Source organism: Paramormyrops kingsleyae, chromosome 18 (genome assembly GCF_048594095.1).
Source record: "Paramormyrops kingsleyae isolate MSU_618 chromosome 18, PKINGS_0.4, whole genome shotgun sequence".
NCBI classification, from domain to species: Eukaryota; Metazoa; Chordata; class Actinopteri; order Osteoglossiformes; family Mormyridae; genus Paramormyrops; species Paramormyrops kingsleyae.
In genome coordinates this window covers 7,440,698-7,466,884 of record NC_132814.1, presented here as the reverse complement: position 1 = coordinate 7,466,884, position 26,187 = coordinate 7,440,698, and the positions used below count along the sequence as shown (strand labels likewise).

The 26,187-nt window shown below is 49.1% G+C and overlaps 1 protein-coding gene across 1 annotated transcript in view; it reads right to left on the bottom strand.

The window, feature by feature from the left end:
* Positions 1–520: 520 nt before the first annotated feature.
* ppm1e (protein phosphatase, Mg2+/Mn2+ dependent, 1E) overlaps positions 521–26,187 on the bottom strand; it is a 43,625-nt gene continuing 17,958 nt past the window's right edge. The window contains exons 2-7 of the mRNA XM_023819465.2: positions 11,561–11,682; positions 8,368–8,567; positions 7,098–7,286; positions 6,685–6,828; positions 3,361–3,454; positions 521–1,497 (exon numbers count right to left, since the gene is read on the bottom strand). Coding sequence (XP_023675233.2) covers positions 623–1,497; positions 3,361–3,454; positions 6,685–6,828; positions 7,098–7,286; positions 8,368–8,567; positions 11,561–11,682 — 1,624 coding nt within the window. The 3' untranslated portion in view covers positions 521–622. The remainder of the gene's footprint in view (positions 1,498–3,360; positions 3,455–6,684; positions 6,829–7,097; positions 7,287–8,367; positions 8,568–11,560; positions 11,683–26,187) is intronic.

The following is a 26,187-nucleotide window of genomic DNA, read 5'->3' as shown; positions in this document are numbered from 1 at the left end:
TGTCAGCTCTGGGCTCACCCGCTCCCCGTCCACGGCTGAGGCACCCCAGCGCCTCTCTGCCTCTGGTGCCGCTGGCTGGTCTTGGTTGCGGTCTGGGTGAAAAGGCACATGTTCCCTCCGGACAGCCCCCCCCCCCCCCACACCCCTCGGAGGCTTGCAGGCCGCCACGGGCATTGCTCTGGGCGCCAGCCTTTATCCCTCAGGCTGGGTCTCCAAACTGATAATGGCCTCGTATTAGTTGATATTAATGGCTGATAATACAGTCTCCACAATGCTAGTACGTCTATATATATATATATATATAATCATAGTGTTATGTGATCTGACTTTTACATTTTGAGCTCCAATGTAAAAGTGTTCGCTGTAATGGACCGACCTCGTGTATGCCAGTATGCCAGTATGTGTTTATAAGACACTGAGGGAATGTCTGGCTCTTCAGAGCTCATCCTAGGATTCTGGTTAGCTGGGGGTGGGCGATAATGTGGGTTGGGGTGGGGTGGGGTGGGGTGGGGATGGGGGGTGGCATCCCGGGCTCAGTGCCAGTGTGCCATGAAGTGAGTGGTCAGTCCTGGTCGGAGGAATAGGGGGGGTGGAGAGAGCGAGAGACGAGGAGATGACTGCGTCAGAAGCAGCCGCCCAGCGGCACGCGGGGTAGGGCGACGCCGGGCCGGTTTCTCAGGCAGCGCCGGGGACAGGGGGTGGCCCGTAAGGGGCGCAGGGGGCCACAGGCCTCTCTCAGCCCTCCTGTACGGGGCACCCGCCTGGAGGAGGTGCTCTCCATCCACCTCCTGGGCCTCCATTCACGGGGGAAGAGGGACTCCATCTGCAGCCATCGTCTGGACCGTTGAGGAGATGGGCGGCCCTCTAGCTTGTAGGGACGCCAGGCCGCACCGGGTCCTGCCGGCGATGTCAGGTCCAGGGTGACGGTTCTGGTGGGAGGTGCAGACGGAGCGCCAGGGTAGAGGAGTCGGCTCCCCTCAGAAGGCAGTTCGGGTCCGATCAGACTCAGGCTAGTTCTGTCAGTAAATGAGTCCATGCGGTCTTCGTAGCCCAGGTCTGCCGGTGCCGAGCACTGCTGTAGTGGCCAGGTGCCCATGTTTTTGCCCCGGATGTCTGTACCTCCATCCTGGCACCCGAGCTCACCCTGTAGCACCTCCTCTTGCTCCTGTTCCTCTTCCTCTTCAGCCGGCGCCTCTTCCTCTTCCTCGTTCACCTCGGGGGGGGCCGGGCAGCGGGGGTCCCTGAGGAAGACGACGATGACGGTGATGTTGTCGCTGGAGCCGGCGTCGCGGGCCGAGGCCACCAGCTTGTGGGCCACCATGCTGGTGTCGCCGGCGTTCTCCTGCAGGTGGTCGCTGACCACGCGCACCGCCTCGTCGGGGCTCACGGTGTCGTAGAAGCCGTCGCAGGCCAGGATCAGGTAGTCCTCTGAGCCGTCCAGCTGGAAGGTGCTGTGGTCGGCGTCTCCGCAGATGTACGGCTTGTGCTCCGAGTCGCCTGCGGACGGGAGCGGGCCGTGAGGGTCATGGCAGAGCCTTGGCCCACGAGGGCTGGCCTAGCAAATACAACCACTCCAAGTTTAGCGGCCGAATAGCAACTTATATCATTGGACCCATTCAGTTGCACGGTTCCAACTATGTAAGTTAGCAACTATGCTACGTAGTTGCTACACAGTTAGCAACTATGCTTTTGGGAAACGCACCCCAGGTCGATAAGCGAAGCAGTCGCCAAGTGAAAATCATGCTAGCTAAGGCATGACCGCGACTGTGCTTACGACTTTATTTTAGCTTTCTATACTCAAGTTCTTGTATACATCAACATGTGGACATCTCTAACGTAATTTTGTACATTCCAATTCAAACGCCTCTTTAAGTCAACGAAATGAGGTCGTAAATGCACGCATCGATTGGAAAAGTTATTTCTTTTATTACTCTCGTATTTCTGAATGGTTGCTAACCGCGGTAGTCGCTAAACAAGGACTGGTTGCAGTCAATTTAAACAACAGCAAAATCACTTTTACTGGCTTCTTAAGGCTAAACAGGTTTCTCTGTGGGCATGTCGGCATCTAGTTTAATTGCTGAAAAGCTAGGTGCTGATATTTCCACCCAGTTGTTGGCCTTCATCAGCCAAACGGAAGCCACAAGACCTCTGGCCATCTAATGGCAGGACTGGGCACTGCTAATGCCCTGCTGGGATCTGAAGCTGTTATGTCATATTGCATTTTTTACCTCACACATTCATATTCTGTTGCTGAGTCACGCCATGCCTGTTATAATGCACTATAGCAAAGGTCAGGATAAATCTGGGTGCTTTCAGATAATGGCTCAGTCACAGTGAATGCTTTATCTGTTGAAGGCGCCAGGTGCAGATGTGAGGACTCGTTCAGACCCATCACAGCGCACACTGACACGCAGAGCTATGGGCGATTTGGCAACTCCAATTCATCACAGCGTGTTTCATCACATCACAGCGGACTGTGGGGGAAACCGGAAGAAACCCCACAACAACACGGGGAGAACATGCAAACTCCACACATATGGAGTCATGGCGGAGACTCGAACCCTGCCAACCACTGCACCACCCTAAATAGGGTCTACATGTGTTTAGTAAACCTTGTCGAATCGGACTCTATACCCGGTGACACAAAGTCCGTTACTAAGCCGGAAAATAAACGTCTGGCTCCTTTGTGGCAGATAATATCTCAAGCCAGGTGCAAGGACTGGGGGGGCACAACAGCGACTCAATTAATGGCAACTGTGTGCGATACTGAAGCCACAGAATTTCCGGCAGATGGGCGACGGCAGTGTAGCGGGAGCCCTAACGCGGTGACGGTGGAAAATAGGCGCGTTTATAAATAGGGACGTGGTGGAGATGCAGGTCACCACTCGCGCTGTTTGTCCTTCTTTCCAGAATCATCCCGCAGGAATTTATTGCGTAGATCTGGCCCTGCTGAGGTCACAGAAAATGCTCCACTTTTTCAGTCGTCCATTCCAGTGCAGCAAAAAGTTTCTCCGCATCTGTGCGCCGTGGCAGAAGCCCCCGGAGGGACGGTATCTGCTGGATTTTCCCCCAGTAAACTTCTCTACGGCGGCACGGTCTCGTATAGCCACATATTTCTGACGTCCCACGCTAGACGCACCATTTCTAACGGTGTCTGCACTGGCGATGTGAAAATGACCCAGATGTGAAAGTCATTCTCGTTTGCAGAGGACAGGGAGTCCGCAGTGTGTTTGTTCATGAGTGAAGCCTCACCTCCATTCACCATTTCCTTCCAGAAGCCTCTGTCCTTCCCCCACACAATCCCCAGACCCAAATGCCCCCCCCCCCCCACCCCACCCCCTGGCCTATTGCCTTCCGTACCGATGGCCCTGGAGACGGACAGGCTCCCGTTCACCCTCCACGTGCCGAACCAGATGACGCAGCCGCCCAGAGCTTCGATACGCTGCTTCTCGTCCTGTGGGGGTGGGGGGTGAGGATCTGGTTATAGGCAGGTCATGACCAATACCAGGTACGAGCTGAATTCTTCTCTGCAGAAAGTATGTCCTTTGAAACAAGACAGTGAGCGAGCACATTTTACCCTAACCCTAACCCTCAGAGGATGGAACGTACTGTATTTAACCTTGTGTCAATTGTATATGAAGTATATCTAAAACATATGCACTCATGTTATTATTAATATTCATTTTTAACATATCAAACCCATTTGTTCCAATTTACAAATGAAACAACGTGCCGTTCGCCTCTTTACAAAACTGAATGAACGTGTTAATTCAGGGCTCGTCACGAACGAACGGCACATTCACACTCATCGTCAAACCGTTCTCTGACACTTTACAAACACATCCTGTAATTATAGATAAAACAGCTTTCATTAACACAGTAACTCATGCTAATATATCGATGGTTAACACACAGACGACGGATTGGTAAATGGTTTATAAGTGAGCCTTAAGTGGTTGTTGTAAATGATCATCAGTGAACGTGGAGATGGGGGCACATACATGGCTGTGCCACTCCCCAGGCATGCGGTCCGGACAGGCCCAGACGGGGCCCTGACTCTGAGCGGCTGAATCCACACGTTCACACTCTGACATCACATCTAGCATTAAGTTTTGCACCCCTGCAGTCCAGGGTCTTTCCTGTGCCGCGGGTGATGCAGGAGAAGGAATGCGGAATCCTGACCACACGCATGTGCCAGGAGATAATCACGGGAGACTCATCTCCGTGACCCTGAGCTGTTTCGTCCAGTGAGGCTGGTGTACAAAAGTATCATTTACCTTCATTTCAGGGATGAGGATGCAGGTTTAGACAAGATAAATTTGACTCCTAAATGCTATCTAAGTTAATGCCAGTTTCAAAATAACAAAAATGCCATTAGGATCCAATGACACCGGCTTCACAGATGGATTTGAGGTTTTAATATACATTTTAATTTCTGTAACCACTCATCCTATGCAGGTCTAAACCCTTGGGGGGGCTAGTTATCTGTGCCCATGATCAGAAGATTGCTGGTTTGAGCCCCAGCCTCAGCATAATGGTCACATGCCCATGGACCCTTGAGTAAGGCCCTTAACCCCCCTGTTCCAGGGTCACCACACAACGGCTGACGCTGCACTGTGAACCCATAGCTATGGAAAGCCAGACTGGGCAGGTGAAGAGATGGATTCCAGTGTACCTGTATTCATTGTTGTGCAATTGGCCAATAAAGGATTTGTCAAAAGAAATATCCCAGAAGCTATGAGTGCAGGTAATAAGCCGCAGTTGGACCCCTCCTCATCGTAGGGCACACACACAATTTGGCAGCTCCAATTCACCATGGCATGTTTCTGGACTGTGGAAGGGTGGATTCTTCAGTAGAGACCCTATGACAACACAGGGAGGGTATGCAAACTGACACACACTGCAGATTCAAACCCTGGTCTCTACAAGTAAGAGACAACAGTGTTAAGCACTACACCAGCCTCTGTATCTACTAAACAAATGTAATCCTCTTTTAGACTGTAAGGTTCTGCAGGTATCCTATGGGTGGATGCAGGTTTAGACAAGATCAATTAAAAACTCCTAAATGTTACTTTAAATTTAAAGCCAGTTTCACAATAACAAAAATGCCACTAGGATCCACTGACACAAGCTTCTCAGATGGACTTGAGAAATTTGTAAGGTCATAGAGGGAAGGAGGAGGTGAGGGTTGGTGAGTGGCTCAGTGGGCTAAGTCACCATGTCCATGATCCAAGAATCACAGGCTCAAGCCCCAGGCTCAGCACAACAGCCACAGGCCCTTGAGCAAGGTCCTTAGTAACCAGCCCCATAGTGCCACACAATGGCTGACCCTGTGCTGTGACACCCCCCCCCCCCCCCCCCCCAAGACCACAGACAACAAGATGGGGTAGACAAAGATCAGCTCTAACATATTTTTATAAAAAAATATATATCCCAAAACCTGAGCACACATCAGGGAATAACCCAAAACAGAACACTCACACCACCTGACCATACAAACACTCCTTACAGTACAGATTCAAACCCTGGTCTTCAGAGGCACAAGGCAACAGTGTTAACCACCATGCCACCCTCCAACCATACAACACAAATGTAACACTCTTTTAGACCAAGTAAGGATCTGCAGGTATCCTATGGATGGATGCAGGTTTAGAAACAATAAATTTAAGATTCTTTAAGACTCCTCAGCATGTTTTTGGGCTGAGGGCAGCTGTTGTTTCACACCTCTGGGACCAGGGCTTGAGTCTCTGCCATGGCTCCATCTGTGTGGAGTTTGCATGATCTCCCGTGTCATCGTGGGGTTTCCTCCGCGTAACTCCGGTTTCCCCTGACAGTCCAAAAACACGCTGAGGTTAATTGGAGTTACCAAATTGCCCGTAGATGTACTTATGTGCGTAAATGGTGTGTGAGTGTGCCCTGTAATGAGTTTGGCGCCCCATCCTAATGCCTTATTCCCATAGCCTCTGGGATGGGTTCCGGACTCCCAGCAACTCTGAATAGGATAAGCAGTTTCAGAAAATGGATGGATGTTTTTGGACTGTGGGGAGAAACCAGAATACCCATAATGACATAATGAGAAACCAGAATACCCATAATGACAATGAGAGAACATGCAAACTCTATACATGGAGCCACCTTGGACACTCGAACCTTGGTCCCAGAGGTGTAAGGCAATAGTGCAAATCACTAGACCAGTATGCTGCCCTCCAATTACAATAAACAAATGCAATACTCTTTCAGACTGTATAAGGATCTGCAGTCTGACGGATGGATGGATGGACAGACGGATGGATGGACAGACAGACGGATGGATAGATGGACAGACAGACGGATGGATGGATGGATGGACGGTCATACGGATGGATAGATCGATGGATGGACAGACGGACGGATGGATGGATGGATGGACAGACGGATGGATGGATGGACGGACAGACGGATGGATAGATCGATGGATGGACAGACGGATGGATGGATGGACGGACAGACGGATGGATAGATCGATGGATGGACAGACGGATGGATGGATGGATGGACAGACGGATGGATGGATGGACGAACAGACGGATGGATAGATCGATGGATGGATGGACGGACCGACGGATGGATAGATCGATGGATGGCCAGACGGATGGATGGACAGACAGACGGATGGATGGATGGACATGAGCAAGGCTGCCTCACCTCTCTATCTGGCTTGTGTGGCTTCATCAGCTCCACGGCCTGCCCTCGCCTGACCAGCATCACCTGCGAGTCGCCGAGCCAGGCCACGTGCAGGGTGCGTCCCCTCAGGAAGGTCACCACCCCAGTGGTGCCGCATCGCAGGCGCTGCCAAGCAGAGACGCATCGCAAGGCTCAGGGCTCCACTCTGCCAGCCACTAGCAACTCCACTCCTACACCTTAATGCCGCTTTATTCATATACTCGCAAACTAAACCACAGCACGCATTTCGACAAGGGTGACCGCTTTTACTTTTGCATAAATAGCTGCTTTTTGGCATTTCATCAAACCACCGACCCTCACCACAAGGGGGCGACCTGCAGCCCTGACCCACATACAGGCCGGAAGCTGGAAGGCAGAGGACAGCCTGCCCTTACCTCGCGTGAGGCTTTCTGCACGAAGCGCTCGTCCGTCAGCTTGAAGGCACGGCACAGGGCCTCAGTAGGGTCCTGGCTGAACATCTCCTGCCGCACCAGGTTCACATGCAGGTGGTTGGATGCGTAGGTAGCGGCGTCCACTCCCCCGTGGCCGTCGAACACGGCGAAGTAGGCCTGGTCCTCCTGGTCCTGTCCCGGTGGAGGAGAAGCATGTCAGGGAGACACGACCTTCTGGTGGCCAGTGCTCCGGCACGCAGCCCGTAAAGATATTCCACATGTTCCAACCACTTAGCTGCATGTGGCCCTTTGCGTACACCATGGGGGCCCACGGGGGGGCTGAGAAACAGGGTTTCCTTCCTGGAATAACAGGAAGGTAACGCTTTCCACTGATGCTATTAATTATGTCATATGCTGCAACTGAAGCTCTCGCACCTCAGCCAGTCAAAGGCAGAGCAGCAGAAACCCTATCGGCCTGCCAGCTGCCTTCATTACGTCGGGTGGTAGATTTCCTGCTGCGCTTCTGGATTTGCACCTTGGGGGGGTGGGGGGGTGGCGGAGCGCAATTAATTAGCCAACGCGGAGGGCTGAAAAAAGTGCCCTTAATTACCCGAGATTGGCGATGCCCAGCTGAGGTCTGGCAAACACACTATATTGTACACATCTAAACATGTGCACAGTCCGGACTCAGTTTGTAAGTTCTGTCTTTATTTATTTACTTCTTTATTGAATTTTCCTGCTGCATGTCGAATTGACTGACTTCCGTCTGACCTGACTTTGAGACCCTGAGCAGCCAGAAGAGGTGATCTAATGTGATTGGAGTCTATGGAGAGGTGGAATTTCTGCGTCAGTGTGCATGTCGATTCGCTCGAAGGCGCTATCTGTACAAACACTGCACAATGGCAGCAAGTGCACTCACACCTCCGCAATGTGTGTATGTGTGTGTCTGTGGGTCATGTACAGATTACACTGAGGAGTCCAAACGTCCCTACAATGTGATAAAAATCTGTCATTTTGACATTGAGGGACCAGAAATGTGGAGCAAACGTGTAGACCATCTGGCAGTGAGCTCGGAGGGAGCAAAAGCATGGACTGACTGTGGGTCCCCGAGGACCAGATTGGGAAAAGATATAATAAATCATGGAATTATAAATTATACATAAATGATCGTATTCACAACTAATCGCTACTACATATCAGCCGATTAAAGATGTCCGCCCTGCCTTGTCTTATGTTCTGCTCCCTCTGAGGAGGCAGGGATCCCTGTGGTCACCTGCAGGCTGAACAGCGCGTTGAATTCCGGGATGACGACGTGCTTGTCCTCCATCTTCCGCCGCATGTTCTTGATTGCGTGGATGGACGTCTCGTAGTAGGCCTGAGAGCGGCGCCGCTGCGGGAAGTCCTTGAGCCAGAGGCAGCAGATCTCGCACAGCTTGTTGAAGATGAGCCGGGCCAGCTTCACCGAGTCGAGCTCTGTGTGAGAAAGCATGCGCCCACACGGCCATTATTCCTCACCGCTGCCGAGCCTGTGAGTCTGACACACCCCCATTTCTCTCGGATAGTGGGAATTTTTCTTACACAAAAATGTTCTTAGGGCAGAAGAAAAAAATGATTGGTTCGGAGAGATAACTAATCAGATTGTAGAGGAGGTGGGAGCAAGCAACGAAAGGAGACTGGACCAAGATATCTGATTGGTTGGTCCTGCCTCCTCTACAATCTAAGTGGTCATCTCTCTGAACCAATCGTTTTTCCTTCTGCCCTCAGAACATTTTTGCATAAGTAAAATTCCCATGAGCCCTTGCTCAGGGGGCGGAGGCTGACCATAATAACTAAACGGCCCTGTGAGCCAGTGACAGTGGTCTCATTCTGCCACCAATCCGTGTGACGGCGCCCCCCAGGGTGCATGCTTGGCTAAACACACAAGCGCAACCACGACGCCCCTACAGTCATGGCACTCCGTACGTGATAAAGATGATTAGAACCAATTGAATTTAATTAGTAATAATTAAAAAATGCATTATTAATCTATGATTAACGGGGGGAGGGGGGTAATTGTTTTTGACCCTCAAAACATCTTACCTCGTACGTAACACGATATTAAATAGTGTGAGATGGGTACAGCTTGGAGAGTGACTGACACCACCGGCCCAGAGAGCGGCCCAGAGAGCGGCTCCGCTTTACACCTTGCAGCCCGTCCTCATTCCGGGACCCACTTAAGGGGACCGGGGCCGCCAGCGCACAGCAGGGGGATGAGAGGCACCTCTTTCCCTTTCGAGAGGCTCGCTAAATGTTACCTTTACATGGTACCTGCTGTGGTCTGTCTCAGTCTGACTGCTTCACTAACGATGTTCCTGCAGTGGCTGTCTAAATGAGATCCCCCCCCCCGGATACTGGCTGTGTAAATGAGAGCCCCCCCCCCGGATAGTGGCTGTGCAAGTGAGATCCCACCCCCCCCGGATAGTGGCTGTCTAAATGAGATCTCCCCCCCCGGATAGTGGCTGTGTAAATGAGATCCCTCCCCCCCTGGATACAGGCTGTGTAAATTAGATCCCCCCCCCTGGATACTGGCTGTGTAAATGAGAGTCCCCCCCCCCCCAGATAGTGGCTGTGTAAATGAGATCCCCCCCTGTATAGTGGCTGTGTAAATGAGAGTCCCCCCCCGGATAGTGGCTGTGTAAATGAGAGACCCCCGCCGGATAGTGGCTGTGTAAATGAGATCCCCCCCCCCGGATAGTGGCTGTGTAAATGAGAGTCCCCCCTCGGATAGTGGCTGTGTAAATGAGAGTCCTCCCTCGGATAGTGGCTGTGTAAATGAGAGTCCCCCCCCCCCCGGATAGTGGCTGTGTAAATGAGAGTCCCCCCCCGGATAGTGGCTGTGTAAATGAGAGTCCCCCCCCGGATAGTGGCTGTGTAAATGAGAGGAATATGCAATGACATCGGTGCTCGCCTTATTGGGACTGGCCTGCTGTGATAGGCGGAGCCCAAAGGACTGGGGGACAGCCTTCAAGGCCTCTCAGACCACCTGGGTCTCCCCCATGTCCTCCCTTCCCATTGGGGTGGCAGCATACTTTCGTGTCCCTCACCCTGAGTGGAATCTGGAAGGTCGTTTGCTTTACTCGGCCAGTCAGTGTATTTCAGCACCACACATTTCCAAAAGCTGTAAAGCTCTATTTCCGTAGGCTGAATGTGGAATTCCAACAATAACTTAGTGACCCTGTGAAATAAAGCAATCAACCACTACACTTGTGTCTATTCCAGTACCTTCCATTGCATCACTGTGCCACATGTTCACTAAAAGATGGCACCAGGAAATCGGGCCAGAGCCAGATCTGGGCCCAGCAGCCCCATTCTCCCTCATTCCTGCCACCCAGCAATCCCTCCTGGTCCGTATCCCCACCATGGCCGAGAGGCTACTCAGAATCCTGGTCATTATCAAAATCCTTCCGGACACCAAAGAACGCAAACCAAAGGAGGACGATTTTGTGAAAAAAAAAGGAGGCAGAAATGTCCCAGACACCCTGACTCAGACTCCTCGCCGTTCCTGTAATGTTCCTTCGCGAGATTTCACACTTGAATATGCTGTATTTATAAGGCCACTTGGTACATAGTTAGGTCACCATGTGACCTGATTTTTGAGTCAATACTTCAAAACACCACACATAACGTCCTACTTCCTGTGTCTATTGAGATACAAGATTCAGTATCCTTTCATCTTCATAGCCAACATTTTTCACATCTTCCGTGATATTCTCTGCTTGTACCTTGCCTTATACTTAAATATTTTGATTTGTCATGTGCTAATTGCAGCGTGAGTATCACATGCACAGATCCCAGTCTGATTCACGAATGTGGACTATGACTATGAGTGAGCAGCATAAATTTTACACTAATCATGCTTCACCACTCAACACTGAGCAGTGAAGCATATCCGGTGGCATAATATTTAAGAGTGGGGGTTCCTGATCTGTGTGATAGCACAGATGAGCAATTTTGGATGTACCCAGTAGTGATTGCAAAATGAAGCCTCATGAACCATTTGCTGTATTTTTTTTCCCCTCTAGATGGCAATCTTGGTTTGCTTTGGGGCATGCATTGAACCCTTTTTTTGAGCAGAGAGCACCACCTAGTGGGGTCAGAAAATACAGCAAGTGGTTCATGAAGCTTCATTTGGCCATCAATAGTACCCGGTACATTTCTGCAGAGGGTCTTAGATGATTATGTTTACAAACTGATTGCTGCTACATATCAGCCAATTAAAGATGGTCGTCCTGTCCTGTGCTGAGATCCGAATCCCTGTGGTCATTGGTTTACGCTCCAGGAGGTATCGTGCACTGAAACTGCCTTCCAATTCTTGGCATACCGCTACACTGTACCACATGAATTCTGCTGCATGACAGACTGTCACGTTGCTGGTACCACATCATGTTGTGAAAGTGAGGGCCCGCCAGTGAGAGGGGGATACTCACGGGGGAGGGACTCTGTGTTGTCCTCCACTGCCTTGTTTTGGTGGTAGACGGAGAGGTCGCTCTGGAGGACATCGTTGGCTGTGGCTCGGGCAAGGGCTGCTGCCAGGGTGAATGGGCAGTTACTGTAGGAAGACAGGAAGAGCAAGGGGGTCCTGTTTACCTCAATCCCTCTTACTGGCCTTTACATCCAACAGCCAATCATAGCAGGGTTTTCCACGCCCTCCTACCTAAAGACTCAGGAATATAATATGACTGCTTTCACAATCATTCTTCCCTTCAAAGTTCTACGTCCCTCCCCCCCTTAACAGGCAATTTCTGGACACAAAGCCAACTGGTAGCCATGATTAGTGAACTTGAGGGCCGATGAGCAGCCAAGCATGGACTCCAGCGTGAGAAATCGTGTCAAACACCTTTTTAATAATTAGCCTCCAGAAAAACCGCAGGATAAGGCAGTCGTATGGTCAAGGTCGCTCTTCTTCCTGTGATTATCCTCGGCTCTTCACGAACGGTTTCTTATCGGTGTTCCATTATTAATCAGATCAGCTGTGGAAAGAAGCTGTCATGGTGAACTTATTGTTTCTTAATGTGTTGTGCATGCGTGCGAGCGGGTTTACCTATCCTTATGGGGACACAATGTCCCCATAACGTGATAAATATCCGTTTTTTTTTCCCTTATGGGGACCGGTTTCCTGGTCCCCATAAGGGAAAACTCTATTTTATAAAGAACGGTGACTGCTATGAAAAAACTAAAAATAAAAAAAATAATAAAAATAACTCTTGTATTTTGTTAGGTTACTTATGGTTATGGTTAGGGCAGGGTAGGGGTTAAGGTTGTCATAGTTAGCGTTAGCATTTTTCCCATTGAAATGAATGAGCGGTCCCAATAAGGATATGTTTACCCTACATGTGCGTGTGTGTGTGTGTGTGTGTGTGTGTGTGACAGCCTAGAAATCTATCAGCAACAGCATGTAGGAGAGCCGTTCTTGCCACAAGCCACAGTGCCTCATCCCGCTATCCTGCGACTCCTGGCAGACGCAGGAAATACAGGCTGTCCACATCCCCACTTCTGGTGCAGAGTTCCATCTTTCCCATTTCACAGACAGCACACACACGCGCGCACACGCGCACGCACCCCTCTGTAGAGTGCGTAGAGAGTACAAGCGAGGGCCACTGCTGTCCAATAATGGGGCACTCTGAAACGCAACATGCAAAGGACATTCTGAGAACAGCTGAGCAGCTTGGGCCAAAAGCGACCCATGGACGCGTCGTCTTCAATTAAACTGAGCAGACCCTTCCCTTCCCCCCTGCGAGCGAGATTTCCGCACAGCTGTTGAGGTCACACATGGAACGCAGACAGGCAGCTCATCGGTCGCTCCCGACTTTAAGTGACCGCTGAATACGGCTCTGCTGGTTTACTTAATTCTCTCGTTTTTATTTATCCCTCAACTGTTATTGTTACTACTATTATGTATGGGACTCTGGGGTAATTAGCTCACACTTTACACATTTAGAATTGAGGTTAAACAATTCAGGTTAAGCAACTTGCTCAAGGATATGACAGCTCTGCATGAGATTTTAAGCAGGAAACCTTGAGATCACTAGTTCCCCAACCACAATACTGCTCATCCAGGTCTTGGGTCGTGGAAGTAGATTTGGTCTGGGTTCACGAAGACATATGAGCAGCTCTGTATTGCTGTGTATTCCTACCTGGGACATGCATCCTCAATAGTCTAATGCAGATGGGATTACATTTCCAGATCACCGAGGTCTCCTGCCAAACGCTCGGTGGGGGGGTAGGACTGTTGAAGCAATGTGATGCTTTATCCTAGAGACCGTACCCATGGTAACACGAGGTGCCTCATGTTGACAGCCGATCGGGTAACCATGGTGACACATACACCCTGGCTTCCGTGGCGAGCGCCGTAGGTATGGTAACGTGCAAAGCCTGGATGTGACCACAGGACGCCACGGCGACTGGCCCGATCACGTGCTGAGAGATGGCTGTCGGAGGCAAACAGCGACTAAAGCTCCTCAGGCGACGTGGGATTTGGATATTAAAATTAGAGCAGATCTCCGTCTTCATTTGCCGCGTTTCTGAAGAGCTGGAATAGCAGTCCGCAGACATGAAGGGAAAGTGGAACAGACTCCTGCAAGGGCAGCCCAATGACAGCTCATCCTCACACCTGAGGCTCGGTCCGGTACGCACGCCGCATCCAGTTTAGTGGTTCTGCGCCACGATATATTCCTGAGGCCTTGAGCACACAATCGCGGTGACTAATGAAGCCTTCTGATAGGGCCTGTTTTATTACAGGTTTATCAGGAATCGATAATGAACAATGAGCTCACTGAGGTCTGCATTCAGAGAACCCCTCCATGCTAAGACTGGACCTTTTGGTCTCATGGACAATTTGACAAGTTCTCCCACAGCGTGGTCATGAGGTTCAGCCCCTTTGTGTGCTGATAACGGTCTGGGAACGTTCACCTGAAGCTTGTGAGTCAGGCACAGCACAGACTGGCACCCGCTCACAGGAAAACAAATGCTTCCTCCACCCCATCAATCGTGAGCTCATCACACACACACACACACACACACACACACACACACAGAGTCATGAGTCACACTGAAATACATTCTGATTTGGCTGCATGAAGACACGCCCATCCTTTCATCCCGCTTGTGTTTTTGTTCGATCACACTGTGGTGTGCTTAGTCGTTAACGATCCTGCTGATCAATATCCATCAGGGGACCAAAACAAACCTTAATGCAGTTAGAAAGGAAAGCAAGCAAAAGGGGGTAAAGGAAGTCCGGGAAATGTAAAGTGAGTGGATGAATTTCAATGGTCAGGAGGAAATCCGGGCGTTTTTATGCTATGCGTGCGCTTGGGCACCGACTGCACCAATCAGAGCCCCCCCCCCCCCCAAATAGGACATCCTAATGGGCAAAGGAGGAGGCGCTAGAAGAGGGCGGGGGGGGGGGGATGCTGTCGTGAGCTAACATGCAATTTGGGGGGTGTGAGGGCTATTTATAGTCAACTGATTAGCAAGAAGCCATTCAAGCACTACCTTCTGTAATATACCCAGAATATCCGAGTCGGCTGTTTCAGCAGTCGATGTCATTATTCCGTGGGAGAAGGAGCGGCGCAGGGAAGTGAATTTAATCGCAGTAATTCAACCAGAGTAATGAGCGGGCGTGAGACCGGGATGCTGGGCGACAAGGGAAGCTGTGTGTGGGCGAGGAGGAGGGCCTGGGGGTGGACAGACAGAGAGGCAGGCCATGCCGGGTTTGGAAGAGGGAGACCTCACAAGCGGTGAGATCCGCAACGCGTGCGGGAGGATGCGGCGCCGCAAAGAGAGCCCCGAACATCCCCAGCTGTCACGCCACCGCCTGAAAGCCACCTCCTCCACATTTCCATTCATAGAAATCCAGCTCTCTCACTCGCCGAGCCGGGTGCCGTCACACCTCGCGCATGGTGGGTGGGGAAGCCGGTAAACACCTGATTTGCCGGAGGCACTTCTGCATACCCGCTCATGCCCAATCACGGCTCCCCGTTGCTTTTGCGACACAGGCGAGTCAGAGGAGGCTACGTTAGTAATGCGACGGTCCAGGCTGGAGATGCGTAGCTTTTGTTTTTTTTTTTGGAAACATAACAGAAAATGTAGGGATTCTATTTAAAGGCACCGCGTCTTGCTTGCGTGCAGCTTTTTAACTCCTCTGCAGCCTGCCATCTTCCTCGCTCCTCCTCTCCCTCACTGTGCTGCCGACACGGATCGGAGCGAGTCACACGCACACTGCAGAGCTTCGTTCTTTTTTTTCCTTTTTTGTTTCCCACCCCCTCCCGATCGAGGGGAGGATTAGGGAGTCTCTTCTTCACGTCACAGCAAGCGGGTAGAGACGCAGGATGAATGAGGAGAGTCTCCAGCCCCCCCCGACCGCCTCCTCCCTTCAGGGGATGCTGAGTTCAGGGCTGCCGTCATTGGGCTGCCGTACCTAACCCCCCCTCCCACCCGCATGCCGGCCTGTGCCCCCACCCCCCGCTAACTGAGACGGGGGCCAAGGTTCCTATGACACTAAGCATGAGCTGTGTCACCACGGTGCTGGCATTTCATTTTATTTTTAATTAGAGGAGTGTGCTGCTTAACTCCCGTCATGTAAAGCCGCCATCCAATCAGCGTGTCAGGTTCCAGACTCACATCCCGGGGTGGGCCATCCCTGTGCGCTCACGATTCCCTGCACCTGCAAGCGTGTGCGTGTGTGCGTGTGCGCATGTGAGTGCTGCTGCTTCGGGGACGCAGTGACAGCTGCTGACGTCAGACTGCTGTGCGCCAGCCGCAGAGGCAGCGCGTCACACACACACACACACACACACACACACATGCGCACGCCTGCCTGCCTTCCAAGGGGGGAAACCTCACAGCCACATTAACTTTCAAGCGTCCTTGGCCAAGATCCTACATGCTGGCTTTAGATACACGCTTATGCACCGAGAATATGCACGTATGTCACACGAGTGTCAGGACAGTGGCTCAGTCATCAGGGAGCAGATGCCTGTCTATGAGTCGGCCCCCACTCTGGATCGCACACGCCGGTTTAAGGCTTCCCCTTAATAACACAACATTTTCACCGACAGATTACAGCGGTAAAAGAAACGTACTGCAGCTGTATCGCTCACAAGCGTGCGGGGGCTGTGTGAGGGGGTGACCCTCAGACTGCGGGAATACAGGTAATCTCTGCTTTGCGTGACTCAGCCGAATGCTAGATTAATGTGCCCCCTCTCTGTCCATCAAGCTGTCTTTTTTTACCCTGGATAATTAGATGTGGAAGGGGTCTAAATATAAGGTCTTCCTTGGGGTGTCTCTCTTTCTCTTTCCGTGCGGCATATTTCGGCTGCAGCATCCCACCCCCATTTTCAAGCCGAGCTCCGCGCGTCACAGCATCACGACGCCCACGCCTCTCCGTCCTTGTGTTTCTCATCCTCTTTTAATTATTCATCCCTGTCCGTGTCACAGGAATGCGAAAATCCCTCCCAACCCCCCCCCCCCTCACCCAGCCCCGACTAACTGCAGGATCTCATCTCCGACAGGGTTTCCCCGCTCTGTCCGCTGCCTCACATCGGTCACACGGGGACGGACACGGCTCTATACGGCCGGAAATGGAATCGATCGCACAGTTTAAAGGGGAATTCCCCCAGTCTGGTCATTCTGCATATATTACTCGTTTACTGCGGTAAGAATATGCATAACCTATTATAACCTATTCTAGTAATCAAAACAAATCTAGTTTTCATAAGCACTAATTTGCCATTTCTGAGCGTCACAGTTACAGTTATTACTTGACAGTTCCATGGACTTCTTTTTTTACATTTTCAAATAACCAAGGCGTCATGGAAAGTGAAAACTGGACTAGCAAAGGGCTGTAAACATCCTGTGTTTTATCACAGACAACAGAATTTGGGATATATATTGGGAATTCTGACAGAAGAATGTCTAATTTTGCCATGTATTCATACCTTCCCAATAGATATACAGAAATAACATAAGAGAGTGAAATTCCTTATACAACAAAATAGCAACTCATGGTACATATGATACAGTTTCCGTTCATTAAAATTCAAAAATCATCTGATGCTTAATATGCCTTTGAGGTGGAGGAACCATCCTTAATGTTTTTTTAGTTCAGTTGCTCATTCTGGCAGCTACTGTGAGGGTTACGGAGACTCGCACACTGTACTGAACCCAAGTGATAATATACACAGCACACAGGAACACATATGTGCGAAAGTAATATTCAAAAACATTTCGGCTGCCTGAATTAATTTGTATAACTAAATGAAAAGAAACATCACCCACCGCCAGTGCGGCGACATCCAAAGCACGCACCTGGGAAGCTCTATTAGCAACAGTGTCTCCAGTTTCCGGAGAACGATCAGAAAACGCAGAGATTAAGTTGATAGTCGGCACATGGAGTTACAGGATACTCCAAAGTTAGAATGTACTTTACGCAATGACAATACCAACTGATCACTTTTCTGGAAGTCTGTGTTGCACCATATTGTGGTAAGGAGGCTATTAAATGTCTTACATCATTGTTCCTTATGTAATTAATTAATGCGCTCAGGTTGATGCTGCCAGCAGGCACAGACGAGCACCGATGTGTGCATCAGGAGTGGGCAATCGCCTCTCTGATGATGGCCCCAACTCGGCCTCTGCCTCTCAGCTAGGACAACCTCTGAGCGATTTCGTCCTGTATCGACGGGGACTTCAGGGACACACGGCTTAGCCCATTAACGGGAGCTCAGAGAACCGAAGGCACGGCTTTCCGAGAGACCCGAGGTGGCACTCCGGCGTTCCCAAAAACCTGGACTGGGTGGGCTGCGTTAAAGTCTGACTCAGAAGTGCGAGTGGAGGGCGACGGCACAGGCTGCTGCAGGCCGCCAGGCAGCCCCGCGGACAGATGGAGCCTTGCGCGGTGGCCGTCTCCGCTAGAAAACCCCAGAGAAATCCCAGGGTGCTTCATTTGCCCTTTGGATTGCCCGGGGAAAGCGCTCGCGCTGTCCCAGTGTGCTGGGCTATCTCCGACTTCAAAGAGCAGAGCCCCAGCTGCAGCTTCCGGAGTCTCTCTCTCTCTCTGACACATATGCTATAACAGTGGGGGCTTCGGCAACTGCAGGTGTAGCTGCTCTGAGAAATCCCACGCTGGGCATGCAAGGACTATGGGCCGCCAATCACCAGCGACTGCTGCTCTTCCAGAAGACAATGAGAGGGGGCGGCTGTGCCAAAAGCACCGCCATGATCTCTGGGTGGGTGAGTGGGGGGTAAAAGCACTGGGCCTTCTCCAGTGAGGAGGGCCACACCAGCTGTCTCTCTCGCTCTCTCTCCTGCAGCCTCCAGTACTACTGCTTCCCAGTTCCCGATTTCCGCAGCATTGTTTTGCTCATCGAAAATCACTCATCTGTTCGGCTGATTCTCCACGTTCAAATCTGTCCTAAAATACCAGCCACTTCTTTATCTTATGGATAAAACCACTTATCCAATTAAGGTACCATGACCTTTGCAAGTGTAGCATTTCAGCATCGATGAAGATCAAAATGATTGAGAAACAATGTCCATTAGTAAATCAGTGGTCTAGGACTGCAGGTTTTGGAGAAAAGTCTGGCCTTAGGATCTTGACCTTGTTTGACCTTCTTCAGGATAAGAATATGTCTCCTTAACTACAGAGAGAGTTAATATCCCAAAAGATTAAGAAGTTCAGATGATCTGTGAGAAGGAAAGATTTTGAAATGAATCCACCACAAAGCTGTCACTATATCCCCAAAGAATGCAGGGTTCTTTTGCATACGGAGAAGAGCTCTGTGGTTTATATATATATATTGCATGTTCCTTTATTGAGCTCTTTAACGGCATATTGCGAGCAGAGATCCCCTACAATCTGATTGGTTATCTCTCTGAACCAATAATTTTTCCTTCTGCATTTTTGTGTAATTATAATTCCCATGCGCTATTGGGAGCGAGATCCCCAAGAACGTTTTCCTTGGCTAAGATAAGAAAAGCTGAAAGTTGTAGGGCTGTTAATCGAGTGCGATAGGTCTCCTACACTTAGACAGGCATAATGTGCCTCTGTATACAAGTCCTGGTTTGTTTTCTGGGGCTCAATAAGTGAACGTTTCACGATTGGTTATGTTTATCGTGACTATGGTAATGGAGTTTAGCGACCTCAGTCAGTGCTGCTTACGATGTCACCTTGGCCCATCGACTGACGGACTCCCCTCGTCTTCCTCTGCCTTGACAGAGGTGCACCCACGGCCCGCCTGTGGCATCATCTCTGAATGTTCCACAGCAGCGGCGCGTCGCTCCCCAGCCACGTGTAAATGAACCATCACCAGAACTAATTACTCTTCAAGGCAGGGAGCTATTTTTACACTCTGCGGCTTTCCCCTTCTTTTCTCTTCCCTTCCTCCACTGATGCTTTGCGGTGACACCGAGCTCTTCAGCCGAGCCCAAGCACTTCCCTGTGCTGGATGATGAGCAAATGTGGAAGACTCTGCGCGGCCGGATCCTACGTGGGCTGGCTGCTGCGGCTCTCTGAATGCCAGCCGTGTGCGATTTAGCCGCACCGCTGATATCCATAAGCGGGGAAGACGGCAAGTAGACCTACAAAGGCAGCTCTTTTTGGAAAACCATGCCACTACTCCCCCCCCCCCATCCCCATCCACAAAACATGCACAGGGACCACAGGTGCACAAGAGCATGCCCGAGAGTGCTGGACTGCCCAAGTGTATGAGACAAGTATCCCGGGGGCATTACTCATGCTACAGGTATGTCCCACTTTACTCAAGCCCGCATTTTGCGATCGACAGTTCTGCCGGGGACTGCGATTGGCTGGCTTACTGCGGCGAGCCTGCTGCCACAACCGGGCTCTGAACAGCCATCCTCCCCGTTGGTGAAAATTAAGAAATCTGGCTCCGAAGGAAAATGTGTGAAAAACACTCTCCCTCTCTCTCACTCTCTCTCTCTCTCTATTCCGACTGAAAGATGAGGGAGCCCACTGATCGAAATGCAGTTAAAAGACAGGGTGCTTGAAGCGAGAACGGTCAACCGTCCCTGGCATTTCGGAGAAGGAAGAAGCACGTGGCCGTAGGGGAAGCGTGTCATTGACATGGCCGCCGGCATCGCTGTTGCGCTGTCTGTCCTGCCGGGGAAAGCGTGGGCAGAGGCGGCACCCATTTTACATCCCATAATCCCCCGTGCATTTGTTTGACCCAGCAGCGAATTTGCCAAACAAATCCTGTTCCAATTATTAAAAGAACCATTTAGTGCCAAGGAGACGACGGGTAACCCGGGGGGACTGGTGTGCTGTGCTCAGGGACTTGCGGCTTGGGGGTATGGCAGACAGAGAGCGCTGGCCTGACAAAGGGTGTTTGTTCAGCTGGGGACTCGGCCACATTACAGCCTCACCGGGTCGTTCGTCACTCATCCATCACGACTGATAACGTGGCTCCGGCTCCCCGACAAACCCCATTTAAACGACGTCCCCCGTTTTGTCGCTCTCTGATTTCCGAGGCGCTCTCTGCCTTTTTATAAGGCTCTTCGGTTGGTTCCATATGATATCGCAAGTTTTCTATTTATACTTTTGCAAGTGTGTGGGCTTCTACTGTGTTTGTGCCAGAGCGTGGATAGGAGGGGTGTCTCGCTGTGGAAACTGCAGGTGTGTGACTCACTATGCAGGGCAAACGTAGCCAGTTAGTGGTGGGTGACCTACATGAGCCAAGCAGTGCTAAGGCCATTCTCTGCCTCTGAAGTCACAGATGGGTAAGAGTGACACGTACCATCACACCCCTCCCCCATCCGCACACAAGTATCCATCTGTTGCAGAACACAAGAGTAAAGATGTCTAGAAGATGAAGACTTTTTGATTCGTTTTGGCACTTGAGGTCTGGAGAATGAAGTCCCAGCAGTAGCTGCAGGTAAACCTCGGCGTACTCATGGGGGGGGGAACCCAAAAACGAAACCCCCCTACAGCCGTATCCTGCTGTTTGTGGCGGAAATGCCAGTCAGCCCATTTCCATTTGAACCATAGAAAATAGAGCCCTTTTGTCATAGTAATGCACGCAATCCAAGAAGCTGGCAAAATGCTTCTACACAGTGATTACAATCCACTCCGCTATAAAAGCCTTAATTCCATTTTCGGTAACTTCAAATCCAGGAAGCGTCAGGTGAAGCCACGACAGTCACGGGGCACTCAGACTGGAAACCTGCACCCGCGTGTCATCGGCACCGAGTCTTTGTTCTGTGGGCGGAAAGCGGTACATAGAGGAAGCCATCCCAGTCTCCCGACCCACAGAACTGGGTCAGACTCGAACCAGAGGCCCTGGAGGTGGGAGGCGAAATGCTACATCGAGCCACGCAAGCCTTCCGTCCCTGCTGAAAGCCCAGAATATTGTGTGTGATTTAATGTATTTATGGAGGAAAACGGAGGGAAATCCACCGTGGGTGGAATTACTGTCAGTGACCGTCTGGATTAACCTGGTCAGAACCAAAACAACTAGTTAAAGTGATATGATAATCCCACTCACAGTGAGTTTTACACCCATCAGAAAGTTACGCTTCAGTTACATCTATAACCAGTGAGAGTAGCTGATTTTATTGCATAAGTAATCAGGAATTTAAAAAAATGGATTTCCTTGTTTTGAAATCAGTATTATTTTGTATTTCACCATTATAGCTGGTGTAAGATTCCACATCCCTCCTGCGGTCCATTTGAGTGTTTATAGAAACCTAGCACTTTGAAAGGTCCTTTGTATAATACCACTCGAGGGGTCGTGCACGACTACCGAAAGCGCCTGGCTGAGCAGGCTGGCGCTCGCTGTAAATCAGTGTTTCCAGTAAATCGCACTGTGACCTATAGTGACCAAAAGCTTTCGATCAAAGTATCGACTACTCATGTCTCACTATTTACAAATGACTGCAAATAGCGCGATTCTACTGGAAAGGTGAGGAAAAGTCTGGAATCATAACACTGGTGTTTGAATGAATGAAGTGTGTTTATGCGTTCAGCTTATAACAGTTACAGACTGGTATTTCCATCACTGCAGGCTGGCTGAGTGAGATACAAGCATCATCTGCCTCATGCAGCATAAACAGAGTCCCCCATGCTTTGAATAACACACGCAACATTGGAAAAATAATTAATGAAACAGCAGTTAACAGTTTTGAGTGCCTGCAATATTTGTACAGTCTTACGTGTTATGTCATACAGAGTAAGTGGGTACACTTTATGTTAAGGACATCAACTGCTTCCAAGGAGGTGGTCAGTTCATGGTCCAAAAGTGACCCTGCTGCGGCACTTAAACTGAATTGCACCAGGAAAAATATCCAGCTTGGGAACAGTATGTGGCTTCAGATGAAGCGTTTGCTAAACAGCTACGCTGCAACAATTTTCTGAGAACGGTTTGCATGGGAAATCGGTATAACTCACTGAAACTTTACACCACTAAGGCCTCTCATTCGCATGTCACGTTCCTGATCATATGTTGTCGGCTGGCTGAGGAGCCTCACTTCTGTCCAGTCGGTAGGCCAGGGGCATCCATTAGGGCCTCCAAACTTCCAAGGCTTCAGAGACCTTGAAAAAAATGCCAGTCTATCCAAAATGGCTTCCTTGGGTTGGGACGGCTGTCTGGGGTCTCGCTCAAGGTTACACGAAGAACTGCCAAACACGAAATGGAACACCAGGCATGTGAGGGACAGTCTGTCATCAACGAATGGGCAGTGGCTCCAGGAACAGGGCCACACCCACCACTTCTTTAATACTTCTTAACATTATTAAAAGGCTACCTGACAGATTTCATACTGCCAGTGATCAAAAAGTCTTCCGAGGTCAGATTTCGTTTATTTATTTCCCCTGTTACTTTCCCGCAGCTGTAGTTGAATACATACCCCTCATAAAGTACTTCCACCTCTCGCAGTATAGAGAACAGAAAAGCCTCGAAAGCTTTTAGCGATTGTTTATACAGATGCAATTAGAAGAAATCGCTCCGGTAGAACACAAGTTCTCGGAAAGAGTGCCTGGACAACGTCATTCATGGCCGTTACTGTCAGTTTTCAGGTAGATACTGAGTTAGATCACCATCATCCCGTTCTGCAGTAGTAGTTATATGGTACACATGTTATTTCCACAGCAACATCGATGCTCAGGGTCTATTTTTGTCTTTAGCTTTTTGACCGTGTCACACGCACAAAAAAGCAGCAGCACAGTCGGATATTCCTTTCCAGCTACGATAGATCATTCACAACGATGTTGGTTCTGACTCACCCGCAAATCACTGACGTGCAAACTTGTGTATAATGACTTGAATGTTTCAACCTTTCTTCAGGGGCAAAGGTACTTTTGAGTGCTTGCACTTCTTGAAAAAAAAAAATCCCAGCGGCCCACCTCTAATCTCAAGCAACCGAACAGGAAAACAGCGCAGACCACCGATTTCTGATGAAAGAGAACTGGGAAGGATGTAAGTCAATCGATTCGCGATTCACATTTATAAAAGATGGTTTCTGGAGTGTCTTCATCCTGACTTCAGAGCACTGGAACCTACACAATAGAAACTGCATTACGCCACTGACAAAATGCGGAAGTCTGAATCCCATCCGTTCCCCCTGGATGACAGTTAATCGGCCACTGAGTTAGAGGTGCTGAAAATGCGGCATTAATTATTAGATCTAGAGTATATAACTAGTACATAACGATGTTACAACACTGTCTAAGTGGCATCCACAGCAGGCCTGTAAAATGACAACACCGGTAGCAGTTTGGTGTCACAGAAGCTTCCGGTGAACGTTCCAAAATTAAATGGGAACACTGGAGAGATGCACTTGTGCTACTCAATGTGAGAATTCTCCAGGGGAGCAAAAAACTTTGAGCATAACCCAAATCACTTAGGACTGTCCTTTGTGTGTCAAACCAGACCACAAGCAGGGCAGTGACACTGACTTTTCACTCAGCAAGGTTACGTCTGTATCTCAGCAGCTAAAATTAGGTTTGATAAAAATAGACCTGGCTGTCATCTCTAAATACTATACAGATTTGATTTAGACAATCATGTGGTTACACATATTCAGCTGACTGTTAGTAATTTCTACCTACAATATATTTATAATTCACAAACTTTAAGGTGATAATAGTGGAATGAAAACAATTACTATTCTGTCCACTGGCAAGTTAAGTACAAACTAAAACTCTTGATGCAAATCCCTCATCAAAGCTCACTATACAATCTGTGAAGCTCAGACTACATACATATACATCACACTACATTCATTTTTCATAAACTACTTATCCAGAAGAGGGTTGTGGAGTCTGACATGAGGGCAGGGGACACCCAGGACTGCATGCCAGTCCATCATCGGACTAGTGATGTAACAGTTCTGAAACCGAGAACAAAACCGCGATACAAAACTTCATGATCTTGTGTCGCGGTTCTGGAAGACGCAGGTACAGCCTGTTTGGCTCTCAATTATGTTACTAATGTCACAAAACTTATTTTTCATTGCACAATTAACACTAAAACATGTACATCAAGAAATATTACAACACATGTAAATCACAAAATTATTATTCTATTTAAGTTTTGGCCAAGCTGTATATTTCGTAAATATTACACATTGCACCTATTTTATGGTCTCCCAGCTGCGTGTGTCTTGTGACTATTTTGGCCCAATCGCAACTGAGCGATCACACCTGCACTAAAAGCTAGGCTGGTTTCATTAGCTCATTAGAGTTTAGTATTTTATTTTTTATTTTATTCGTGATTAATATAACCCAGATTTCCCCCCCTATTTTTTCTTATTAAACCTACCTACAGTTGACTCTTTATGTCAACTGGTTGGTTGCAGCAAAGTCTTAGTCTGGACTTTTACTCTCTGGACTTGTATTATGTACCTGACTCTGGTCACCCAGCATCCCATCCAGGGCACCTCCTGCCTTAAGCTCTATGGTGCCTGTGATAAGCTTCACGTTACCCAGAACCCTGTGCTGCAAAAGCAGTTATATTATAATAAATACAAACTCAATATTGATTTATTAATAATGCAACAAAACCTTATAAATATTGATTTTGTCATGATGAATTCCCTTAAAATAAACCTTGCGGTGAATGCACTGCTTTGCAAAGGATATTTATTAATGGTTATAGAATGTTATTTATATGAGCAGGCAGCGGAACAATCTATGAGCATAAATCCACTTCAGAGAGCTAAGCTTCTTGTGACCCATAACAAGCTGCAGCAGGGCCTCCCGACAGGTCGTTATTCTGGATTGGGGCTATGTTTTTCCCCGCCCCCGAGACAAAGGCAGCTCCCTTATTGGCTCAAAGTTCATGACATCATCACTGCAAGCAAGCAAGGAAAGTAGTGAAAGGCCAAAGGGTAAAAAAAAAAACATATACAAAAAAAAAACATACAGCAGAAAAAGGGTTTTGCTTTAGCCACGAAACAGAAGCTGTAGGGATGTGACTCTTTAGTCAACGAAAATAGTGAATCGAGAGTGACATCGGTGGCAGATGAACAAACAGTGGAACTACGAGGAAGGATTGCTTGATGGCCTCGGTTTTGGAGGTGCTTGGGTTAGAGCCGACTCCCTGTGCGACGTCAGGGAGAGCACTGTGATTCTACGACACACGCCACCTTTCTTTTATTATCTTGCCCGGAGCTGCAAGGCTGTCCGGCAGCTGCTCAGCAGACAGTGAGGTGGGTTGGGACATTTGTCAAAAGCTGCCTCTGACTTTGTCAAATGTGTTGCTGAACAATTATGTGGTGGATATTAATTCAATTAATATTATTTTGCTGGATTGCAAGCTAATGTATATTGTCAATTTATCATGAAAAATATAGGCCTTTTGCCTTTGTTGCACAGTAAATCCATCCACTGATGGATAGGGGAGTGGGGGAGAGCTTACTACATATTACTAATATTACTACATCTTACTATATGCTACATACTACTAAGTAATTTTTAAATACAATGGTTTAAGATTTTAACATAATTAAACTGATGAGTAGTTTAACTAACTCAACTTAATTACAACACATCTATATGACATCTAGGAATGTAAAGTTTTACTCTTATCATCGGAACTCTCAA